Genomic DNA, 13,812 nt, shown 5'->3' on the forward strand with positions numbered 1-13,812 from the left:
GTGCAAAGTCGTTGGCACCGATGTTTACCCACCAAAGCTTGGGACAACTGAGTGCATCAGGATTTCTATAATTCAATCGCGGCCCCCGCTGCAGTGTCTCTGAGCGCAGATGGCATTGAATTGGAGTCTCATTGGCTCCCCTGTATCCATTCAAACATCGTCGGCGGAATACAGTCGTGTGAGTGTCGAACTGTCACACGAATGCCCGAGAAAGTGAGCATACATCGCGTCGCTTCCGACCTGCCCGACAGGTCTCTTCACCGGCGTATAGACTCTCGCTTGCGTCCATTCCTGCTGCCAAGGGGCCCGACCGGGAAGCGCTGCCAGCCGGCTATCATGCACACGCGCGCCGCCTCCGCCTCCCCCATCGCAGGAGCCGAAGTAGCTCCAACTAGCCGATACGATCGGTGCCTTCGACAGATCGTATCTCACCATCGAGGCAGCATCGGTTGGACATAAGCATACTTCGCCTATAATTGCGTCTACACGAACGGGGCACATGGGTGAGATAATATAAGTATGGGGTCCAGTATAGTATTGGGAGACATTCAGGTAGGTAGGAGTGTACGCGGACAGTCATGTGTGAGCGAGAACTGGAATTAGAAAATGGGCTTGCTAAGTTGAATAGTGTTCTTTGCTTCCATATGATTGTGGTACGTAACAGATGTGAGCCACAATGGCGACGCCTTGTTCGGTCTTCACCGGTCGCATCGCGCCTGCCAGGTATGTTACAGGTCCGTTTGTGTCGGCCAGAAGTTAGAACGAGGCACTATTGCGGCGAAGGAGACGAAGAGGTGCCGACGGTGCCGACGGGCGAAAAGAAGCTTCATATGGCAGAATAGGAAGGCGGAATACGAGCCAGGGAGACAACGGCGGCGACATCGCGCGCTCAGCGGTCAGCGACAGAAGCCTGCACCGAGCCACAACGAAGCTGCAGCGCCACCACCTCCCTCTGCAGCCGCTCACAGCGCAGCGCCTCCGCGCGGCCCTTCACCACCCACGCCTCCAGCTCACTCAGCATCCCCGCCGCGCGCGCGCGCTCCGCGGCGCGCGCGCGTATGACGAGCGGGAGGACCTTGGCGAGCTCGTTCCAGCGGACCCAGAACTCGCACATGCGCGCGCGGCGCTCGTCGAAGATGCCCGCGTCGTCGAGCGCGACGCCGTAGGCGTCTGGCCAGCGCACGCCGGTGATGAGGGAGCAGTGCGGGGCGAGGAGTTGGCTGAGGAAGAGGGCGGCGGTGTCGATGGAGGTTATGGCGGAGGCGCCGACGAAGAGCTGGGTGAGGGCGGGGAAGGGCGTGATGGGCGATGAGGCTGAGTCCGAGTCGGTGGGTGGGGGGACGGTGGTGTCCATGTAGAGTCCGAGCGTGCGCAGGTTCGGGCAGTGTCGCGCGAAGGGGAGGAGGGCTTGTAGTGTTAGGGCGGGCAGTGTGAACTCGATGACGGGTTCGCAGTGGAGGTGGAGGTGCTCCAGGGCTGGCCAGCTGGTGGCGAACTCGTGCATGTCGTCGTCGGTGAGGTTGAGCGCGTAGTCCCATCTGAACTCGAAGGATGTGAGGCGCCTGCAGGCGAAGAGCGGGCGGAAGGTGGAGATGTCCGGCCGTTCGTGGAGTGGAGGGCCGGGGACGGTCAGTGCGCTGTCTGGGCAGATCATAAAGTCGACGTGCAGCTCCGTGAGCGCAGGACAGCGGTGTTTGACTGTGGTGAAGAACTCTCTGATTATGCTTGGCTCTACGATGGTCAGGACGTGGACGTATAGTGAGAATATCTGAGTGGGGAAGAATGGGTCTTGGAGAAAGCGCGTGGCGTCTTGCAGAGTTGAACTGAAGGACAGTCGCTGGATAATAGGAAACGCACCCGGACGCAGGACAGGAGAGAAAGCCATGACGTCTGTGCGATCGCCGTTGCCAAATTCCGTGGGGATGCTGAGGGAGATTTCCTGGAGGTCCGGCGATAGCGACAGTTCTTGGACGACTCTCGAGGTGAGCCCGTACAACGGCAACGTGAGCTTCTGTAAGCGTCTCAGCCTCGGCAAAAAAGATGTTATCTCATCTTCGAATATGCGTGCGGATGAAAGAAAATGAAGCGTGAGGTGCGTGATCTCCGGTGAGCGGCGCGCGATCTGCTGGAGGTAAGATGCAAGGGGTTGCTCAGGTTGATGCAGTTGTACGTCGAGATGCTTTAGACGAGCATGGGTGAAGGGCAGGGAGTACGTCTGTTTTTTGTCGCATTCTGCATGCCACACGAGGGTATGGAGATTGGGTAGAAGCACGGGCGTTGGACAGCTCTTGAAGAGCTCAGAGAAGACACTATTATCGAGAAGCCTTCGCCATAGCTTTCCAGATTTCTGGCAATAGACCAGTCGACGAATGCGCTTTGTATAACGCAGGAAATTGTTCCAATCGCCCGCGGTGATACGTCTCCTGAATTTCTACCGCATGGTGTCAGCATCACTGAGACGTCACAGGAAATTGAAGAATCATCCACTGACGTATATATAGACGGTGGATCCTTGCTGCAGCGTCGCCTTCTCCGACTTGGACAGGGGACACAAGATATTGAGCAATCGCGGAAGATCATCGACGTCGCGCCACAGCAGATCCAAGGCCAACTCTGCCCAATCCTTGCAAACGCGAGCTGACCAAGCAAGCGACCGCTGGTCCAGGTTGGACAATATGAGCGAGATCAATTCGTCGATTCCCCATATTTTTGCAGAAGAAGGGGGGCTGGACATGAGAGGAGGAGTCGGAATAAGGGCTCAGACAAGCAGCTGGGATGCGATTCTTGGAGGCCGGCGATCGACTGCTTCGGTCTATATACCGGGCAATTAGGACGCGATGGCCACCCACGTGGCGCGATGCCCCCGGTTCCCGGAGACCCCGGGCCCCTAGCCCGGCCTTCCGATTGGCTCGTCGGCTGTGGAATCCCCGTATTCGAGCCGAGGACGCTACGCGCCGCGCACACGTGGCGTCGGCGTCCTTGCGAACTGCTTCTCTTCTCAATCCCCGCCGGCGCGTTGCAAGATCATTATCAGGCTGAGCGCTGAGCGTTGTGGGGACTGCCGCCTAATGACATCCAAAATTAACTGTGAATGAATGAGACGTATCACTAGCAGCGCATTCATCCATCTCAACTATTTTTGCGCTTATCTATTCAATTCAACAGAGCTGCTACTGGTCCCGCCCGGAAGCGCCACTACCTGTAACTGTCCATCTCGGCAACAAGTAAGGATGAACAGTTGCAACTGATCGTTCCAGACCCTAGTACACGCATGTTTGTAGAACCCCTTTCCCCTTGGAAAAATACCACAGGCAGAACACGAACACCTGGTGATATTCTGGCGGTTCTCCCGCCGCCCACGGATCTCCATTCATCTCGCGCGTGCGACGGTATCGCAGGAGCTATTCTCAAGCTCTCCCCCGCACCTCGAGCAAGTCTCGACGCAGCGTCATATCATCTGGTCTCAGGCCTTATGCTCATGGGCTGGACCCTACGGGCCTCTCATGACACATTCGCCTCCACGAGAGCGCCGGTATTGCACCAGGCACGACGTTGTCTGACTCCGGTCATCAAGAAGAACCCTATCGATGATATCGGTCCACCACAGGCGTGCCGCTGGCCACATCGTATTATGTAGTGATCCGTGTTTCAGCTCTTGATGTTGCTTCTTCGCGCGCCGGGCATCAAAATCTTTCTTCAAACAGGCAGGTTCTCTGGCGCTCGGCATCCCCCTCTAAACTTTGGAAAAGATGCAGAAGGATCCTTGCATCTTCCCTCGAAAAAAAGGCACGATATTGGTCTGATCGTTTGATTGTTGTACCCGGGGGAAAGGATGGTTTGACAGCTGGATGACATCAGAGGCAGCATCCATCGAGTTCGAGAATTTATTGAGAGCCAGCTGCCTTGTCCCTTTCCGCTGCCGCACGAGCCGCTTTGTAATTAATGCTCTGTCAACCTTATTAGCAAGGTACACCGAGTTCCGTCGAGTAGCGCTGGGAATCAAACACGCGGAGAAATAACGTTGCAGTACTGATCAATGGGGAAAGACATAAACAGCGGGGTCCTGACGCTGGTCGGGTAAGAGCATTCGCCGAGATATATCAGCAGACAGAGGGAATTGGTAAGGGATAGTACGGACGCTGGTAGCGGATCCAAAGTAGCAGGAGGAAGAACACAGAGTAGCCAAAAAGCAATCGAACAAACAAGCCTGTAGAGCAAATAAATCTTGAAACCAAGCACTTCGTTTGCACATTTCATTATCTCAGCATTATAACAGATGACGCACGCATGATCCAGAAGCATGTCACGAACCACAAAGCCCTCATGCAATCACACACCGCCCATCCTCAGTATCAGGCAACGCAGCCCTATCCTCCAACACCTTACACCTCACCCTCAAATCCTCCACCTCCCTCTGCAGCCCCTCCTGGCGCGCACGTTCCTCCGCGCGCAAGCGCGTCAGTAGCGGCAGCATGCGCGACACCTCCGCCCACTGATTATACCACTCCGTCGCGCGGCGCTGCATCAACCCGAGCATCTCCGAGTTGCCCTCCACCTCAAGCATGCCGAGGCTGTCCGGCCAGCTCACCCCAGGGATCACATCGCACCCCGGCGGGAGCACCTTGCTCAGGAACAGCGCCGCGGGCGCTGCTGCGCCAATGCTCGACACGCCGACGCAGAGCTTCGACAGCTTCCGGAACGGCACGGGCGCGGGGAGGCACTCCACATTACCCGTTATATACAGCCCGAGCTCGCGCAGGTTCGGGCAATGTTCAGCGAAGTAGACGAGTGTGCTGAGCGTGAGCGAGGACACCCCGAGCGGGATGAGCGGCTCGCAGTTGAGCATGAGCACCTCGAGCGTGGGCCACCCGGACGCGAGCTCCGCGATGTCGACCTCGGTGATGCGCAGAGGAAGGTCCCACCGCAGCTCGAAAGTCTTGAGCGTGCGGAACGACAGCAGCGGCCGCAAATGCTCCCACGCGAGACGCTTCGCCTCGAGACGCTCGATTGAGTCGAGGGCGTCCGGCGTCGCGTAGAGATCGACGTAGAGCGCGGTGAGCAGCTTGCAGCTCTCGGACACGGCGAGCAGGAACTCTGTGAGGACGTCGGGCACGACGCTGGACAGGACGTGCACGTACAGCGAGGTCAGATTGGCCGGCGAGAATTTGCTGTTTAGGAAGCGCGTCATGTCGGGGAGGTTGACGCTGAGGTTCAGGTCGTACAGCGCAGGGAACGCGCCTTCCTGCAGCCTCGGCGCGAACTCCTGCACGTCGCGCTTTTCGCCTTGGCCCTGCCTCTCTTCATATTCAAACTGCAGGCAGGTCAGAGCGGGCAGCATCGACACGGACTCCACGATCCGCGACGATATCGTATACAGCGGCATGATGATCCGCGTCAGCTTCGTGAGCTGCTTGAGAAGCGTGGTGAGGCCGTCTTCAAGGTCCCGCACGGGGAAGCCGAACGACAGATCGAGGCTGGTGAGATGCGGCATGCGCTCCGCCACATCCTCAAGGAACGTCGAGAGCGGGTGAGCGGCGCAGTCGTGCAGCTCGACGCGGAAGTCGCGCACGCTCTCGCCCATGAAAGGCAGGGCATGGCGGAGCCGCATGGTGCGCCACTCGAGCGTGTGCAGGTTGGGGAGGATGCTGATGGCCATGCGCGAGCGTGCGATTTCGTCGAAGATAGATGAGCATAGACCCTGTTCGGACCTGTCCTCGGTGTACGATAACTTTCGCACACGTCGAGCGTAGTGAGCGAAGCGGCGCCAGTCGTCTGGGTTCAGTGTTCTGGTAAAAGTCACCGGTGCCTGCAGTAACGATCAGTACTCGACATCGCTCGGGCGAAAAATTGGCTCACGTATCTGCTGGCCTGCCCTAGAGGAGCCAGAAGACTGAACAACACATTCAGATTATCCACATCGCGCCAGACGGCGTCGAGGGCAATCTCAGACCACCGTTTGCAGACGCAGGCATTGACGACATTGTTACGCTTCTCCAAGAAGCTGAAGATGAGCTCGATAATCTCTGGGATATCCAGCACGCGACGGATGGTGGAGTCGTAGCCGATACAAGTCACCCTGATAGCACAGAGTCGATTGGGAGGTCCCTTGTTATGAGGTCTTCCGTCGCTCTCCATGGCACGCGATGAGACAAAGCCTAGTTAGCAGAGAAATAGAGTCAAGGGTGGGCGAAAAGTGGATGAGCCACCGTTCGCGTTCAAGTTGAAACTTGAGCTTGAATTTGAGTGCGCGAACCGCGCCATTCCAGGCCGTTCCCCGCGTGTGACACGTGACCAACGCGTCTGTGGTCCGTGACAGTCGTTAGCGCTCATTGCAGCTGTTGGCGCCGGATTCACCTTCACAACCTCCGAGTCCCGACCGTGAGTTCGAGTCGGAAACGAGCTGCAAGATAGTTTTAGACGACGAGTCACACATTCGAGGGTCACCTATATCACTGGTTCATGGACTCTGTACAGTGGAGATTTCAGACAATAAATATTCTGTTACTTACCTGTATACTGGAGTCTTGCACACCAAGCCTGAAATGCGGGGCATAAGGCGGAAAAATAGAGACATGCGAAGGCAAGCTAAAATACCTGAAGGTGCTAGAGCTCCGGGTGAAGATACGAAGATGCGCGAAGGCCTGCCCAACGCCCCTCTCTATATATGTTACACGATGAGTGAACAGAAATTCAACGCATCTACTCGTTACGAGACCTCGACATCAGAACGCTTATGATACGGCACGTCTCCGGCATCAATCCTGGATGGCGCAGACGCGAATACATGTGACGGCATCGCCGGTCAACGGCCTGAGCGTATCAACGTTAGTCTCACGAGGAGTTCGTTTATGCGGAATACTCGATCGGTCTTGTGTCGTTGTTCAACATAGGACCGGACCAAATTATCTACGGAAAGCAGCTACAGTAGTACAGGATCTATTACCTGACCGCCGACACGAAAAACAGAACTGGCATATCCATCCCCAAATCCAGCATCACACCTCCTGCTCATACGCATCCCAATCAGCATACTCATTCCCCTTCTCGCTACCCTCATCCTCATCCTCGCCCATAGCATCCTCATCACCCTCACCAACCTCAACCTCTTCTCTACTCTCATCAACGACGACAACAGTCTTCCCTTCTCGTGGAGTCTTGCTCGTCGAGCGCGAGCGCTGCAGCGTCATACCAACGCCTCCACCGGCCTCCTCGACGATGAGCACCCCCTCGCCCTCGCTCTTCTCGTCCATCACATACAGGTCGTTATCCTTCTCGTCCACCTCAGGACCCATAGGAACCCTCGATGCCTTGGTGTCGTCGGTAAAAAGATCCTTGAGCGCATCATAGTTGATGCGCTTGCTGTACTTCGGGTTCTTCTTGATCAGGTTGCGGACAGACTCGGCAACAGTGCTCCCATGCGGCGTCGTCACGTCTCGCGGCTTGTGGCTTGTTTTTCGACGCTGCACAGAGGGACAATGTCAGTCAAACCCACGCAAGATGCGGAACATCTATTTCGAGAAAATAGTCTGCCATCACTCGGATACGAACCTTGCGACTTTTCTTATCCTTGAGTTCTTCATTTTGTTGAAGTTCTGTTTTAGCTGTGCGCATACCGTTTAGCAACCGCATGCATCGCGTCTCACACTGAAACAAAACATCACATTCAGACTCACCTGCAATAGCTTCCAAATAGTCCTTGTTTATCTCCACCCACACCCGCTCCTTGATCCTGACCTCTTCCTCAGTCAAGATGAACCGGTCCAGCTCCTCGTCATCCAAGCCCATCAGCTCGTCATCCCCAGCAAAATGCGCCCGACGCCGCTCTTCCGCCTCGTCCAGCGCAGAGCTGAGCACCGCCCCTTGCGGATTCACAAGAAAGTCAGAGACCTCCATCGCCACCGCAGCGTCGACCGTCTCCTCTAGGGGCGAAGGAGGCCGTGAAGACGTAGATAGCACTTGATCCAAAGCTAGCCCTTGCACGAACAGCGTACTCGTCAAAGAAGGCGGTGGCTGCAACAGACTCGGGTCGATGCTTTCCTCTGGCCCTTCACCTTCTTCCGGAAGGAACAGCGGAGTCTGCGACGTCCCGGCCAGGATGCCTTGGTTCAGGAGCGTAGGATCGATCTGCGGGTACGGCATAGGCGGCAGCTCTAAATGTCCGTCCTCGTATCGCAGTTCACGTACGTCCTCTCCGTCCGATTCTTCGCCGCGCTTACGTTTCCGCTTCCTGCCCTTGCCCTTGCCCTTACCTTTCTCCTTCTCTTTCTTCCCTCCGCCCTCCCGCTCCTCCTTCTCTCGTTCCTCCTTCTCCTTGCCCTTCGTGTACGCAGGCGGGTCCATCTCCTCCTCCAACCATACCGTTCTGAAGTCGGCAAGCGTCAGCGCACCACTGGGCGTAAGCCGGAACTCCTCGAGGCGCTTCTTCAGGGTGGTATCAGCGATCTTGACGACCTGCACGATCTCCGAGACACTCCGCCGGAAGTTGTTCATGCGCGCAGCGAGCAATAAGGAGGCGCCGCAAATGCCTGCTGGTCGCCTTCCGCGAGTCATCCAGTCGCGGTCGAATCGCTGTACGAGGCGCACGGCATCCATCGCTACTTGATGTGTCTCCTCCCCAAACTCGAGCAAAGCAGCAAAGCGGGAGATGTAATGTGAGGGATCGACGAGCGGCAAACGCAAGTTGAGCGTCTGCACAAGCTGGAGGTACGTGTGGCCGAGCTCGAACACATTCACCTAGAATACATCAGTCAAGTAACCACATAGATATCATAACTCGGACCATACCTGGAGTAGATCTGAGAAATCAATGAGCATATAGTTCCTCGTCTCCTTCTGGCGACATGCAACGTAGAGGCATATCGCGACGACGTTCATGCTCCTGCGTCCCTTCGTGAACTTGTGCTCGACCGCAAGCGTGTAAAGCCGTGTAGCCGCGAGTGAGACTACCTCTGAGAGGCGCAACGCGTTGGCGACTTGCTGAATTTTCCGACTTGCTGTGAATACGTAAGCATACGGGAAGATAATAGAGTCGGTCAGCATACCGTTTGCAATAGTCTGCTCCCGGCTCTCGCTGTTGCCCCTGTTTCCAAATATGCCACCCATCCTTGCGCGGGCTACGAAAAGCAGGGATCAACTCAGTCAATGCTCATGTCGCATGAATCGCCGCTTACGCACTTGCTCCTTGCCCCACGAAACTCCCCTGCACCATCGCAGCACCAGTGCTCGTCTCACCGAAGACTACCTAAACATGACAGGGCAAAAATTGCGAACCGACGCAGATTCAGTAGGGTTTACAGGCGTCAAGGAGGAGATAAATGCACTTCGCTGACTATCGTGTTCTCCTCCACAACCGTCCCACACTGCACGCAGAACCCGTTTCCAGCAGCTGCGTCATACTCGATGACCGTTCCACCACAGTCTGTGCAGACCGTCTAACCGCCATTGATGCGACGTAGACATCACGATTGTAAGAAGGGAGTCACCGCGATCAATCGACGGAAGCATCAATCAACGAGGGGTTTTGAGGGCGATACGCGATAGCAAATGAGAGCGTCGAGGAGTTAACGGTGCGTATTGTGCGACAGATGACAAAACATCAGTGAAAACACAGAGTAGGGGAGGTAAGGCACGGACTTACCATCTTCGCAGAACGTTTCGGGCTGTGGCTCTCCGCGGTCTATGGGGTATAGCTTACAAATCTGCGCAACGTACGTCAAGTACGCCCTCATATCAAGACAATCTGATGAATGCCCACAAGGATAGAGTATACGCAACAAAAGATACGCGCGTCTCGAAAACCCGAGGTGTACTTCCGTTCAGCAAGATTTTCGCTAGACAAGACGTCGACTAGGATCAACAGCGAGTAGACACAACAGCACCCCCGAATAATGACGAGGACGCGCGTCCAGACATATAAGTACAGAGGGAAAGCGCACGAGTGTGAATAGTCTCAGATTCAGAGCAAAAGCTAGCCGGAGGCCGGGACAGTAAAGGGGCCGTGACGTGTGCCCCTTCGTGACGCTCGCGCTCTGTCACAGCCTCCTCACGCCAAGTCACGAGCGGTCACCGGGCCGTGTGCCACCGGACCTGCGAGATACTTCGAATTCAAGTCTTCAGACCGGTCACCGCAGAACGGTACGAGCATCAGGTGAATTCCTCGCACTGTCAAACTGTTCATGCATCAGCTTGTATAGATTTCATGGGTGACAGGTCATAAACAAGGTAACAGGTAAGATAACAACGATTGACAACAGACGACGGTAGTCCATGAAAGCCAACTACTAATAGCAGCTTCCGGATATCAAGAATACATATAGAGTCTCGATATAAAAAGGGACCTGGCATTTTGCCCTCCCCACAGTCGACTCTGCCCTGCCCCTAACGTGCGTCCCTTGGCATTTTCCTATTTCCTCATATAACTTACCTTTCGTCTTTGCTCTCTCTCTCTCTTTCCAATGGCATCCAACACCTCCGTCGATCTCAACGACTTCTTCGTCTGTTGTATAGCTATCGCTGCTCAGCAAGCGGGCAGCCAGTCGCCCGTCTCGCCCGTCTCCACCTTTAGCACACACGGCCTCGACGAGGACGTCCAGGACATCGTCGCCCCTGAGTCCCGTCTCTCCGACTCCTACCCTGCGGCTTTCACCGACTTCTACGGCCTGCCCAGCAACCCTCCCTGCGTCTTCAAAACCGGCGATGCCTGGCCTGTGCGCATGGGTCCCGAGGCGCAGCGCATTCTGCGAGAGGCCCGCCCGGTCTGTGAACATCCGATACAAGACCGCTGGCTCGATATTGGCCAGCTCATCTGCGAGCACCTCGACTCCCGCGAGGTCAAGTGGTCGTCGATCGACCCCGTTCGTTTTGCCGAGGCAGGGCAGGAAGATGTCAGTGCTCTCTATCTCTGGATAGGGATCATCCCTGGGACTCTCATCTTCGAGGCTGCCAAGGTTGCAGCCGAGGGCTGCAAGGATATCCTGGCTCGAGAGGGGTTCCCCGATGTCGAGGTTGCATTTCGTGAGTCTGTTGTCACCCAGTCCATTGGCCCAAAGCTTCTCTCCTTCGACCCCTCTGTCGACCCCGTCCCCGAGCTTCGTAGCCCCTTCACTCCTGCGCTTGGCATCCAGATCGCTCCGCTCAAGACACCTCACTACGAGGGCACAGGTGCCGTCTATCTCCGCGAAAGCAGCCAGAGCAACCGTGTCTTCCTTCTCACCGCCGGCCACGTCGCTCGCCCACCTCCCACACACTGTGACCCGCTCCTATCGCGCAAGCACAGCAGCCAGGCTTGTCAGGAGATTGTCGTCCTTGGCACTGATGCCTACACCGATGCCATCAACCGTATGATGAGTACCATCGGCCATGAGCTTCTCTCCATCAAGACATGGGACGAGGAGCTTGAGAGGTTGGGTGCGGTCGTTGAGGGCGAGGCGCTCAAGAAGACTCGCGCGCGCGAGGACTACGAGGACCTGGTGGCAAAGGCGAGGAGGAGGATCGAGGACGTAAATGAGATCCATGACGAGGTCACCAAGAACTGGACAACTCCGAACCAACGTGTGATTGGTTATGTCGTCCACGCCCCTGCGATTGCCGTCGACGACGGCCCCAAGCACTTCACCCGGGACTGGGCCCTGATCGATCTCTACCGCGACAAGATCGACTGGGACACTTTCCAGGGTAACAAGGTATATGTCGGTGCGTTTCCATCTAATCTTGGCAACACCGTCCCCGGTTTTAGTGTATTTTTATGAAAATATCCAGGCGGCAAGATTTCGGCGGCCGACTTTATCCTGAAGATGCACCCTCACCCTGAGGGCCGGTCGGACTTCAAGTACCCCCCCGGCGGGCTCCTCCAGGTCAGAGGCGTCGTAAAGGACGACGAGATCCGCAAGCCACAGCAGCTCGATGCCAACGGCGAGAAGTGTCTGATTGTCGTCAAGAACGGGAAGACCACAGGCACCACTCTCGGTCGCCTCGCGGGCATGGAGTCGTTCGTTCGCAGGTACCCCGAGCACGGCATCAAGAAGACGTCGATCGAGATCGCCGTGTACCCTTACAGCAACAAGGACGGCGCGTTTTCTGCTCGTGGCGACTCTGGCGCCATAGTGGTCGACTCGAAGGGCCGCGTCGTCGGGCTGCTCGTTGGTGGTGCTGGCACGAATGGAGAGTTTGACGTCACGTACCTCACTCCCTACTGGTGGATTGAGAAGCAGATGAAAAAGGTGTTCCCTAACTGCTTCCTCTACGAAATCGTCGACTAGGTTCGTCGCCTGGATTTTTTTTGACTTTCCTTTTTGTGCATAGTTAATAGCCTCTATCCTCTCTATTCACGATATATGTATAGATAGACCTCAGACTCGTCGTGTAGGTTCGTTTCGTTTCGTTTCCTTCTTCCGTTCATACTATACCTGCACACACCGATATTGTACTATTAATGTGTGTGTACCTCGTTTCGTATCTTGTAATAACAGTGTTCATGTCATGTTCCAACTTGTGTGCGATAAATTAAAGTTGGATATTAAGGTAAAGGGTAACGTAAAGTTGACATGGGCACTTGTTGCTCTGGTGCTAAATCGTGCTTGTCCCTCTTTCTCTTTTGCTCTCTTCTTGCTCACCACTTCAAGATGGCAACTCAAAGTCCATGGTCAATCTGTATGATTTGATGGATGATGGGTCATAATCAAGGTAACAGTTACTGTAACAACGATTTGTAACCGACGACGGTAGTGCATGAGAGCCAACTGCTAACGGTAGGCTCCAGATATCAATACATACTCATACAGACTGTTCTGCAGAACAAGCGAGGAGAACCAAACCATCTATATCGTACACTCTCCGCAGTTTGGCGACAACAGGCACATCTCTGAGTTTTCCAAGTTCAGTGTCCAGATGTGACCTCCACGAAACGGGGCGCCACCAACGATTCTTCCGACGAGTCCTCCTCCCATGGTGGCAGCAGCTTCCGCGGCCTCACGCTAACCCTCACGAAGCACCCGATCTGGAACACCAGCTGGTCTCTACACCGCCCCGCCACATCCGGAGTCTGGAGCAGCTCCGGGTTCACATCCAGAACCGCCTCAACAAGGCTGAGGTACGTCAGATTATGTGTGGGCGCACGGCGCAGCGTCCGCAACAGTGCCTGCGTGAAGGACCCTCCTTGCGGCGTGTCCTCTGCCACCTCGTCCTCCCGACACGCGACGAGCACGACATGCGAGGACATATCAGGCTTCCAATCGCTCCTCGTCACGCTCCCCGGCGCCCACCGCTTCCTCGCATTCCGCTCTGCCGCAGCGAGCATCGCGTCCAGCTGGCCCTCCAGCGGGGGCTCGTAGCGGGCTTTTGTCAGCGCGCAGCGGTTGCTGCTGCCAGCTGAGAAGCAGCAGTCGAGGATCACGGTGATGTTCTCGCTCTTTGCGTCCCGCAGCTCCCCCATGAACAGCTGGATCTCCCGGTCGCTGATGTCGGGCGTGCGCTTTCCTGTTGGGAACCTCGAGCTTCCACGGTCGCGAGGGAGGATTGCTTCTACCGTCTCCGAGGGGCACTCCGTGGATGGCGAGGGATACGTCGTCCCGTGGCCGGCGAAATAGACGAGAACGGCGTCACCACGCTCGATGTTGTCGTTATCCCGCAGAAAGGTGTAGAGCGTGTCGAGGATGCGTTTCCGTGTGGCGTCACCATTCGTGAGCGTGCGGATGTGCTCTTGGGGAACGTGCAGCGAGCCGAGGAGGTAATCTCGGACGTCGAGCGCATCTTTGACGGCGCCGTTCAGTCGAGATGCGTGCTCGTAGTCGTCGATGCCTATGAGAACGGCCCAGG

The 13,812-nt window shown here is 56.1% G+C and overlaps 5 protein-coding genes across 5 annotated transcripts; 1 reads left to right on the forward strand and 4 right to left on the reverse strand.

Moving 5' to 3' along the window:
• Window positions 1–448: 448 nt before the first annotated feature.
• Window positions 449–2,787, reverse strand: LAESUDRAFT_680776 (uncharacterized protein). The gene is made up of 2 exons (XM_040905741.1): window positions 2,492–2,787; window positions 449–2,431 (listed from the first exon to the last, which is right to left on the reverse strand). The coding sequence occupies exons 1-2, from the start codon at window positions 2,732–2,734 to the stop codon at window positions 890–892; spliced, it is 1,785 nt and encodes a 594-aa protein (XP_040763446.1). The 5' UTR covers window positions 2,735–2,787; the 3' UTR covers window positions 449–889.
• A 1,534-nt stretch (window positions 2,788–4,321) lies between these two features.
• LAESUDRAFT_655083 (uncharacterized protein) lies at window positions 4,322–6,135 on the reverse strand (the record flags this gene model as incomplete). Its single annotated transcript, XM_040904531.1, has 2 exons — window positions 4,322–5,806; window positions 5,857–6,135. The coding sequence occupies 2 exons, from the start codon at window positions 6,133–6,135 to the stop codon at window positions 4,322–4,324; spliced, it is 1,764 nt and encodes a 587-aa protein (XP_040763447.1).
• A 715-nt stretch (window positions 6,136–6,850) lies between these two features.
• On the reverse strand, window positions 6,851–9,971 carry LAESUDRAFT_726635 (BRF1-domain-containing protein). Its single transcript, XM_040909071.1, has 9 exons — window positions 9,755–9,971; window positions 9,638–9,698; window positions 9,321–9,431; window positions 9,175–9,241; window positions 9,042–9,113; window positions 8,785–8,993; window positions 7,674–8,733; window positions 7,549–7,601; window positions 6,851–7,460 (listed from the first exon to the last, which is right to left on the reverse strand). Exons 2-9 carry the CDS (start codon window positions 9,638–9,640, stop codon window positions 6,996–6,998), a joined length of 2,040 nt encoding a protein of 679 aa, XP_040763448.1. The 5' UTR covers window positions 9,641–9,698; window positions 9,755–9,971; the 3' UTR covers window positions 6,851–6,995.
• A 445-nt stretch (window positions 9,972–10,416) lies between these two features.
• Window positions 10,417–12,407, forward strand: LAESUDRAFT_726637 (uncharacterized protein). The gene is made up of 2 exons (XM_040909072.1): window positions 10,417–11,691; window positions 11,758–12,407. The coding sequence occupies exons 1-2, from the start codon at window positions 10,455–10,457 to the stop codon at window positions 12,255–12,257; spliced, it is 1,737 nt and encodes a 578-aa protein (XP_040763449.1). The 5' UTR covers window positions 10,417–10,454; the 3' UTR covers window positions 12,258–12,407.
• A 944-nt stretch (window positions 12,408–13,351) lies between these two features.
• Window positions 13,352–13,810, reverse strand: LAESUDRAFT_637228 (uncharacterized protein; the record flags this gene model as incomplete). The annotated part of the gene is made up of 1 exon (XM_040903465.1): window positions 13,352–13,810. A coding segment is annotated over one exon (459 nt), but the record flags the coding sequence as incomplete, so codon positions are not given.
• Window positions 13,811–13,812: the final 2 nt, after the last annotated feature.

This window comes from Laetiporus sulphureus, assembly GCF_001632365.1.
Source record: "Laetiporus sulphureus 93-53 unplaced genomic scaffold LAESUscaffold_24, whole genome shotgun sequence".
NCBI lineage: Eukaryota > Fungi > Basidiomycota > Agaricomycetes > Polyporales > Laetiporaceae > Laetiporus > Laetiporus sulphureus.

Coding starts and splice junctions, on each gene's coding strand:
- LAESUDRAFT_680776 (XM_040905741.1), bottom strand. CDS start 2,734: ATGTCCAGCCCCCCTTCTTCTGCAAAAATATGGGGAATCGACGAATTG. Junction 2,432..2,491: donor GATCCACCGTCTATATATAC/GTCAGTGGATGA, acceptor ACCATGCGGTAG/AAATTCAGGAGACGTATCAC.
- LAESUDRAFT_726635 (XM_040909071.1), bottom strand. Junction 8,734..8,784: donor ATTTCTCAGATCTACTCCAG/GTATGGTCCGAG, acceptor GATGTATTCTAG/GTGAATGTGTTCGAGCTCGG. Junction 7,461..7,548: donor AGGATAAGAAAAGTCGCAAG/GTTCGTATCCGA, acceptor CCCTCTGTGCAG/CGTCGAAAAACAAGCCACAA.
- LAESUDRAFT_726637 (XM_040909072.1), top strand. CDS start 10,455: ATGGCATCCAACACCTCCGTCGATCTCAACGACTTCTTCGTCTGTTGT. Junction 11,692..11,757: donor GGGTAACAAGGTATATGTCG/GTGCGTTTCCAT, acceptor GAAAATATCCAG/GCGGCAAGATTTCGGCGGCC.